This window comes from Vicia villosa, linkage group LG4, assembly GCF_029867415.1.
Source record: "Vicia villosa cultivar HV-30 ecotype Madison, WI linkage group LG4, Vvil1.0, whole genome shotgun sequence".
In the NCBI taxonomy this organism is placed as follows: Eukaryota; Viridiplantae; Streptophyta; class Magnoliopsida; order Fabales; family Fabaceae; genus Vicia; species Vicia villosa.
Genome location: NC_081183.1, coordinates 161,021,365 through 161,030,925, shown reverse-complemented (window position 1 = coordinate 161,030,925; position 9,561 = coordinate 161,021,365). Strand labels below are relative to the sequence as shown.

At 35.2% G+C, this 9,561-nt stretch overlaps 2 protein-coding genes across 3 annotated transcripts; both read right to left on the bottom strand.

Moving 5' to 3' along the window:
* Window positions 1-900: 900 nt before the first annotated feature.
* Window positions 901-3,651, bottom strand: LOC131595737 (uncharacterized). Its single transcript, XM_058868198.1, has 5 exons — window positions 2,928-3,651; window positions 2,535-2,797; window positions 2,125-2,262; window positions 1,595-1,834; window positions 901-1,299 (listed from the first exon to the last, which is right to left on the bottom strand). Exons 1-5 carry the CDS (start codon window positions 3,514-3,516, stop codon window positions 1,186-1,188), a joined length of 1,344 nt encoding a protein of 447 aa, XP_058724181.1. The 5' UTR covers window positions 3,517-3,651; the 3' UTR covers window positions 901-1,185.
* Window positions 3,652-6,555: 2,904 nt separating this feature from the next.
* Window positions 6,556-9,139, bottom strand: LOC131595736 (uncharacterized). 2 transcript variants are annotated; one of them, XM_058868196.1, is made up of 5 exons: window positions 8,455-9,139; window positions 8,082-8,344; window positions 7,514-7,651; window positions 7,089-7,337; window positions 6,556-6,887 (listed from the first exon to the last, which is right to left on the bottom strand). In XM_058868196.1, exons 1-5 carry the CDS (start codon window positions 9,047-9,049, stop codon window positions 6,774-6,776), a joined length of 1,359 nt encoding a protein of 452 aa, XP_058724179.1. In that variant the 5' UTR covers window positions 9,050-9,139; the 3' UTR covers window positions 6,556-6,773. The 2 variants fall into 2 exon arrangements, with proteins under 2 accessions (XP_058724179.1, XP_058724180.1); XM_058868197.1 differs by having other exon boundaries at window positions 7,089-7,328.
* Window positions 9,140-9,561: the final 422 nt, after the last annotated feature.

Sequence of the window (9,561 nt, the reverse complement as noted above, 5' to 3'; positions counted from 1 at the left end):
ACACAATGTCCTATAGTACAAATAATAATCACATATAATGAAAAACCTCCAAGATCTACAATCGTGAATCAATCTACTTTCTAAGAACCAAAGTACTTCAAGATTTCGTCTACAACAATCTTCACTTGATCCTACCAAAATTTCATTGTTTGAGTCTTTGAACTTGTTGAAGGAGTTAGAAACTCCAAGGCCTTTTGAAGAAGAACATCTTCTTTTTCTTCATTGAATGTCAATGTCTAAAAATCCGCAGCCTGATTCTTTTATCTAAAATATTAATCTTCGCAAGAACATTAGAACACCTAATGAATCTTCTCACAACAAAAACTCACATTCTCTTCTAGAATTAAACAACGTTCATCAATAGTGTTTTTGGTTTGAGAAAAAAGATGATGTTTTTCAAAAAAAAAATCTCACACAACTTTACAAACTCAAGAAATCAATACTAAAATAAATTCTTCAAGATTAGTATGAGAAAAAAGATGATGTTTTTATGTGGTAGAGATAAGGTACTAAAACACAAACAAAATGACACTTTAATTTGAGTCAAAAGAAAACGTGATGATTCATGAGTCAATAGAAGAAAACCCAGAATTTTGCATGTTTGATTCAAGTCAAACCAAGGTGTGATTCGAGTTACATTTCAGTGAGTAATTCAAAATTGTTCAAATCAAACCATATCATAATTCAAGCCACATTATGATTCGAAACAAATGAAAGTGTGTCTTGAGTCATGTATCCAGCACCAAATTTCAATTTCTAAAATTTGCTAATGATTCAAGTCATGGTTTTTCCTGACCCGAATTATGTTTCCAGAAGCAAATTTCAAGGAAAATAAAAGCTTCATGATTCATGTCAAGAATTGGCATGATTAGAATCATTACAAACTTATGGCGTGTAAAGTGTTCCAATAGTAGTTTCCATTCATATAGTAAATAAACTTCAAATTTGTACAGTTTGATTAAAAAATTTGTAGTTATTGTTCGTTGGATTTCTATTAATTAATGCAAAGCCCCTGTTTGAAGCAAGCAACCGCAATCAAACATAATAGAGTAGTTTTCCATTACAAAATAATGCAGAGTTTATTTATGAAAATACTCTCACAAAGCTAAGTGGCTTCAATCCCTTTTTATTGAGTCACTTCAAATCATGCTACATCTTAGACAAAGCCACAGAGCCAGTCTTTGCTCATAGCTCATCTTTCGACCTTTCATCTTTTCCATGTTCATCATAGGATGCATATGCCTTAATAATTGACTCATATATTTTGATTCCTTTCAAGTATTCATCTTTGTGGAGATACTGCATAGAGAAGAAACAACACACAAGTCAAAGTTAAACTCTAAACTAAGGTGCATGACATTAGGATATAACTTCAAAAACTTAAGGTGCAGAGTGTCCACACACAATATAAGACATTTTTTGTGTCCACTAATGATTTCTTTATAAAAATGTCATATTTAATTTACCATTGAAAACCATAAATTCTTTTTTGCGTCCGTATAATATCATAAGTGTAATTGTACAAACAATGATATGAGTTGTGTCAATAAGCATCCTGGATCAGGAGTAGATCAAAATATACTATAAGAATCACCTCATTGTGGTCATGGAGTAGATCAGGAGTGTTTGCAATAGGTGAAAATCCAATAGCTGGAAATCCAAGATTGCGGAAATACCGTGCATCCGTGGACGCAGGAAAGATCTCTGGTCTGCCAAGTTTCCCACCAGCCTCTTGAACAGCATTTTCTAACAATGCCCACCAAGGATTGGAACTGTCAGTTTTGGTGACGGCTGGTTTCCCGGATGCATCACGCCCATACATCTTTTGTTTGAACTGCCCAAACTTAAATATATTAGAGGGCAATCTAATAAGAGGCAATTTGTTTGAAAAGTAGAAGTAAAATAATTAATCATGTTGTCTAGGGAATTTTGAGAGAAAGTGATAATAAGGGCAAGTGAAACAATGATAAAGTTTAACACATTCGTTTTCATTATAGAAATCCTAAATACTTCCGATAGCTGAAAATTTCTATATAAGTGAAAGATAGACACTTATCAGCAGAGTATTGTGTATTTAGAATACATGGATGATAAATAAAGCAAAATGGATAAGTAGCTACTTACAGTGAAAGACATATTGCGCCAAGTAGGTGCCCACTCTTCGGCAATTCGCCTCTCCAGTGATTCTGTATCTGCAGTTGGTGGCACTCTAATATCAAATCCAGCTTCTGCTTCAGATGGCTGCAAATTCATGACAAAACCCTGGTGCAGCACAGCAAAAGAAAGATATAGAATCATTAGGAGGAATTCAACCATGACAATTGCTGGAATTTCTTAACATGCTAACACACAAATATGTGAAATGAAGTGTCATTTCAAAGGTAAGCATAGCATAGTTGGCAGGCAGACTCCTCTACAATGTGGAAAAAATGTTGAGCAAGATTGTGTTTTTGATTCTATTCTATTCATGGAATAATCAATCTTATATATTACATAAAGGTTTAAATTGTTGTCCACAAGCATGATTGACTTACTGTTGGCGATGGAGTTCCAGCTTTCAAAAAGACCGGGTTAATAGAAACAACTTCCCCAAGAGCCTTCAAGCCGGACTTTATCAAGTCGGACTGCGAGGCACGATACCTTCGGATGGTCTCAATACTCTTCAAAAGATTCTCCATAGCAGAGTTATCATAAAGCTTGGCTCCATGCCCAGGAATCCCAACAGCCTTGATCACCAACCACCACGGACTCCTCTCTGCATAGAATGCCCTGTAATGGTCATCCTGAGAAGGAAGCCCTGTGTGTTTGTAAGTTGAAATGAATTAAATAACGAGTACAAATTCAAATCAAAGCTCCACAAACAATCACATAAAAAATAGCTTATAAAATCAGCTTATAACTTATAAGTGCTTATCAATATACTATACCTTCATCAAGCACTATACCAACATTCAAATCCTGAAAAACTCCAGAAAGAGAAAACTTCTCAGCACCATCATGTCCACCAATCTCCTCATCAGGAGCAAAAGCCAAATAGATACTCCTTTTAGGTTGAAACCCCCATTCCTTAAGCTTCCGAACAGCTTCAAGATACTGCATTCCAACACACTTCATATCCTGAGAGCCTCTTGCATAGATTCTTCCCTCGGAATCCAAATGGGCTTCAAAGGGAGGATGGTCCCATTTATCTTGTTCAGCAGGGACAACATCAGTGTGAGAGTAGAACATAATAGCAGGAAGCTCTGGGCTTGTTCCAGCCCATTTGAGAAGGACTAAAGGCTTCCCTGGAACAAGTTCGATTGTTTGGGAATGGAGTGAGAGGGAATTGGCTTGTGATGTTAGGAAATCTGAGGATTGTTTGTAGTTTGGGGTTGGATGGTTGGTTTTGATTTGTAGGAATTGCTGGAAACGTGAAATGATGTTGGATTCTGAAGATTCTGATTGTGAAAATGTGAGTGTTGGTGTTGATAATAGAAAAGCTATGAAGATGATGATTGGGCAGTTGAAATTCATCATCTTCAGGGCAAAGTACTGCTGCTGACTATGACTGTTAGCTTACTCTTGATGTAGTTGCTTTCCCCTATAACCCCACCTGCACTTCTTTATGTTAGCATAGGAATGTTTTATTTTGATAAAGATTTTGCTAGCACAGGAATGTTCAATGGAATATTTTTTCAGGTTTGTTTTGATAAAGATTGATTTATATTACCTTTTTTTTTTTTTGTAAAATATACAAAATATTTAGTTTTAATTTCTTACTATATCCTATATTTCTTTTAGATTTATTAAATAAGCAATGTATTTGGTCTACATGTAAGCTAAATACATTAATTTAATTTTGAAAACTTTAATTTTAGATAAATTAAAACTTTACTTAATTCTATATTGTGTCCACTTTTTTTTCCTTTAAAAATAATAAAAATAAATCTATTACTTTTAAATCCTACCACCCGTTAATTATTTTATTTTGCTTCTTCTTTCACTACAAACTACCACCACTAACTCGTTTCATTCTCAAACTCAACTCCTTTTATTACAATAAAAACATGGAAAAATAATATTTGACATTTACACATATTCAAAGTTCTACAAAAAAAAAAACTTTTATTTATTTAAGAGAATTTCTTAATATATTTCATGCATCTCTCACGCACCACCGAATTGACAAAATTGCTCTCGTGCTTCCGTAGGAGATAGGTGAGTGGGTTCTCCCACTTATATATGCTCAAGTCACCACACACATTTTCATTGTAGGACTATTATCCACACTCACACTTAATTCTCAACTAGCTTTTTCCATCAATACAATGACAACATCAGAAAGGCTATTTGCTATATAACAACTTCACTTGCCTGTTTGCAAAAGAAAATAAATAATTGAAACGAATGACTCAAGGTAAAAAGTGCTATTAAACATCATAAATAATCTTTTTGTATTGACAAACTCAACCACTAAACTTGTAAAGATGAAATAGAATAACTATAACAGAAAACCCCAAGGAGAGATATGGTTTAGAAAGAGTTTAAAAAGCATAGGCAATCGGTTTTGTGGGATTCGCCAATTTAAGTCACTTGAATAATTTAGAATGAATGAATTGCATTACGCATCGGGGCTGTACAAAATATATATAGAAGAGCGAATAATTTTGTTCATGACTATAGTCAATACTCCCCTCAAATTGGAGCATATATATCTTATGCATAATGCATCAAACTTGTTACACATAAAATCAATTTGTAATGATATGATTCAATTGATTATTGGAGCTCATTGAAGAGATTTTAATGGTGTCTGAAATAATCTACTCTCTAATCTATCATATAAGAAAGTTCACACATTTCCTCATCTCTAACCTATGCCACATTAGTCTCTCTTCATACAAAAATCCACATCAGCATTGTCAAAATTAACTTCTTCTTTCATGCAGTTACATCCTTCTATTCTTCAATTTCCACTATTCTCATAACTGTCCTTAATCCCACACTCTTCCAAATTCCAAAACTGTAAAAAAATGTTAGTGCATCACATTCTTCTTCTTCTTTCACGTTATTTTTCCATATTGTGAGCTGCTGCATTTTAATTTTGTAACTGTTAATATTCAACGCACGTCTCTATTTATGACAATTTCTCTTCCAACTTTAAGAATCGTCCCTCGCGGTTTCTCTTCCATCTTCAACTTCCTCTCTTATTATCTTCCATCTTCAACTTCCTCTCTTATTACTATGCATCTTCTTTTTGATTAGATTCTCTTTTTTAAAACCAATTACTTATCTTCGTGAATTTGTTGTGTTGTTCATATAATTCCGCAGCCGATTTACTATTCTATTTTAAAAGGGATCGACGACGCGATTGTGATCCGGATTGATGACGCGGTTTCGTCGCTTGTTGCAAAATTGTTGATTCTGTTTGCTGCCGAGTATGATGGTGATGGTTCTAAATTAACAAGTTGTTGTGAGTTGAAGAAGATATGTGTAACAGTTTTTTTCTGCAGATGTTGAAATTTCGAGATCGCGTCGGAGTCGGTGATGTGTGATTTGAGGTTGTTAAATCTTCTCAGTATTGCTAAAATTCTTTTTAAAAAATTATTTGAATTTCTTATCGTTCAAGAAATTGTTTCAGATGGTCAAACGACCATTATTGAATTCTCTTCAAAAAATTATTCGAATTACTCTTGGTTTGAGAAATTATTTAGGCTATGTTTGGATAAAATACAAATAACGGAGCGGAATGGAGCGGAGCGGGATGAAATAGAGCGGAACGAAGTGGAATGGAATAAATACGTCATTCCATTGTTTGGGTACTTTATGATGGAATAAAGTAATTTTTTCATTCCGCCCAAATCGGAAGGTACAAAAAATGGTGGAAAGTGATGGAATATGGTGGAATACATTCCATCCGATACCGCTCGATTCCATCCGTTTTTAATCAATCCAAACGATGGAACATAAACTTATTCCATTCCATTCCGCTTTATTCCATCACATTCCATCAATCCAAACATAGATCGAGAAATTAATTAGAATTGTCAAATGACCATTATTTAAGAGTGTATTTTTAGACCAATTAGCTATTTCGCAATAACTATCCTATCAGTTTTGAACAGATTTTTTTATCCTAGCATAATTTGGATAGTATCGCGAAACATCTTAAAGAGAGCGTGACATAGTCCTTGAGTACCGAGAGTCAATTTGATAATAAAAAAACTTATTTCTTTTTCAAAATCATAAAACAACATAACTTGAGTCTAAATGTTATTCCTACATGTACTATTATTTAGATTTGATCTCCAATGATAGAATGATATTAAGTAGATTGGGTAAGACTCCAATGCATACTATACTAGCAAGCAAACATAGCTGGATGTGTGTAGATACTAAGATACTATGAATTTGACAGGCCAACAGCATGCTAAGGTAACTAGGAAATGGAGGTATATGAAATGAGATGTTAGAAGGCAAATTATACTTATATGGTTTGGTTTAATCAACATTACTACGTGTCCTCGGTACAAATAAAAAATTGTATGCTATTCTTGTTTGTTGGATTTCTATTAATTAATGTAAGGCACATGTTAGAAGCAAACAAACAGAGTCAAACATAATAGAGTAGTTTTCCTATTACAAAATTATGCACAGAAAGTTTAACAAAGAAAATATTCACTTAAAGCGAAGTGGCTTCGATCTAAGTTTAGCAGAAGAGTTTATTTCCTCTTTATTGAGTCACTTCAAATCATGTTACATCTGAGACAAAGCCAGAGTGCCACAGCCCTTACTCATAACTCATCTTTGGACCTTTCATCATTTACATGTTCATCAAAGGATGCATATGCTTTAATAATCGACTCATATATTTTGATTCCTTTCAAGTATTCATCTTTGTGAAGATACTGCATAAAGAAGAAACAACACATAAGTCAAAGTCAAACTCTAAACTAAATGCAGGGACAGTAACATTAAGATACATTTTCAAAAACTAAGGGGCAAAAAAGTGTCAACGCAAGTAAGATATAATCACATAGATGTATGGATAGGCATACTAGCATAGCATCAAATAATTAAATAGGCACAAAATATATTACAAGAATCACCTCATTGTGGTCATGGAGTAGGATAGGAGTGTTTGCCATAGGTGAGAATCCAATTGCTGGCAGTCCAAGATTGCGGAAATATCGTGCATCCGTGGACGCAGGAAAGATCTCTGGCTTGCCAAGTTTCCCACCGGCCTCCTGGACAGCATTTTCTAACAATGCCCACCAAGGATTTGAGCTGTCAGTTTTGGTGACAACTGGTTTCCCGGATGCATCACGCACAGACACCTTTTGTTTGAACTGCCCGAGCTAAAATACATTAGAGTGGGAATCTAATAAGAGGTAACTTTGTTTTCAACTAGAGGAAAGTCGTAAAATAATTAATCGTGTTGTCTAGGGAATTTTGAGAGATACTGATAACAAGTGAAAGACGAACTAGACACTTATTAGCAGAAATGGTGAAATACTTCCAAGTAGATACTTACGGTGAAAGACATATTACGCCAAGTAGGTGCCCACTCTTCGGAAATTCGCCTCTCCAATGATTCCGTATCCGCGGTTGGTGGCACTCGAATATCAAATCCAGCTTCTGCTTCAGATGGCTGCAAATTCATGACAAAACCCTGGTACACAGCAAAAGTAGAATCATTATGGGGAATTCCGATTGCTGGAATTTCTTAACGTGCAAACACACAGACATGTGAAATGAAGTATCATTTCAAAGGTAAGCATAACATGGATAACAGACTCTTGTACAATGTATAAAAGAATGTTGATATATTAAGGAAAAAAATGTTGAGCAAGAATACGCTTTTGATTCTATTCTGTTTATGGAATAATCAATCTTATACATACATAATAAAGTTTTAGATTCTTGTCCGCAACCATGATTGCAGCCGCAATGTTAAAGCTTTATAGTGGTCACCCATGTGGTCAACCATAATTGCAATAACAAAGATTGTTATATAACGACACACAACTATACTATAATTTTTTACATTATACAATAGATGTTTTATCACTTCGATGGAATATCGGAGTTGATTGACTTACTGTTGGTGAAGGAGTGCCAGCCTTCAAAAAGGCCATGTTAATCGAAGTAACTTCCCCATCGGCCTTCAAGCCGGCCTTGATCAAGTCGAACTGTGAGGCACGGTACCTTCGGATACTCTCAATACTCTTCAAAAGATTCTCCATTGCAGAGTTATCATAAAGCTTGGCCCCATGTCCCGGAATCCCAACGGCCTTGATTTTCAGCCACCACGGACTCCTCTCCGCATAGAATGCCCTGTAATGATCATCCGGAGAAGCCAATCCTGTGTGTTTATAAGTGAATAAAAATTCAAATCAATGCCCCACAAACAATTACATATAAAATAGCTTATAAAATCAGCTTATAACTTATAAGTGCTTATTTATAATATACCTTCATCAAGCACTATACCAACATTCAATTCCTGAAAAACACTAGAAAGAGAAAACTTTTCAGCACCATCATGTCCACCAATCTCCTCATCAGGAGCAAAAGCCAAATAAATACTCCGTTTGGGTTGAAACCCCCATTCTTTAAGCTTCCGAACAGCTTCAAGATACTGCATTCCAACACACTTCATATCCTGAGAGCCTCTCGCGTAGATTTTTCCCTCGGAATCCAGATGGGCTTCGAAGGGAGGATGGTCCCATTTATCGTGTTCTGCAGGGACAACATCGGTGTGGGAGTAGAGCAAGATGGCGGAAAGTTCTGGGCTTGTTCCGGCCCATTTGAGAAGGACTAAGGGTTTTCCTGGAGCGAGTTCGATTGTTTGGGAATGGAGTGAGAGGGAATTGGCTTGTGATGTTAGGAAATCGGAGGATTGTTTGTAGTTTGGGGTTGGGTGGTCGGTTTTGATTTTGAGGAATTGTTGGAAACGGGAGATGATGTTGGATTCTGAAGATTCTGATTCTGAAAGTGTTAGTGTTGCTGTTGATAATAGAAAAGCTATGAAGATGACGTTGTTTGGGCAGATGAACTTCATCATCATCTGCAGAGTGTTACTAACTCTCACTTAGCTTACGCTTGATGTAGTTAGCCGCACCCGCACCTGCCTTTTTTTTTTATGTTAGCATTGGGAATCTTTTATTTTTTTCATTCTTGTTAGTGTTTTGATATACTCTTGATTTAGGGGTGACACTTGCTAGTGGAGTTAAGGGTGTTGTTGGTCTAGAGTTCAACTAGATAATTCTAGAAGACATTTGAGAAGATTGAAATTGAAATCATAAGCGTAAGAATGAGAAAGTTGTTCGTAATTATAAGGCTAATGTATAATAGGTTTATGTTTGGTTTGAATGTGATTTACCTAAAATTTAGGTTGTAACATAATGCGGTTTCGATTTAATTTGATTTGATTTGCGGTTTTCTATTGGGTTGGTTTGGTTTTGAACACCCCTAGTACAGATAAATTGGATGAAAGTAACTCAATTGTCGGAACACACTTTTTCATAATTGATAATTTTATTTGAAGTGACTTTAAGAGATGTATGTCATATAATAAAA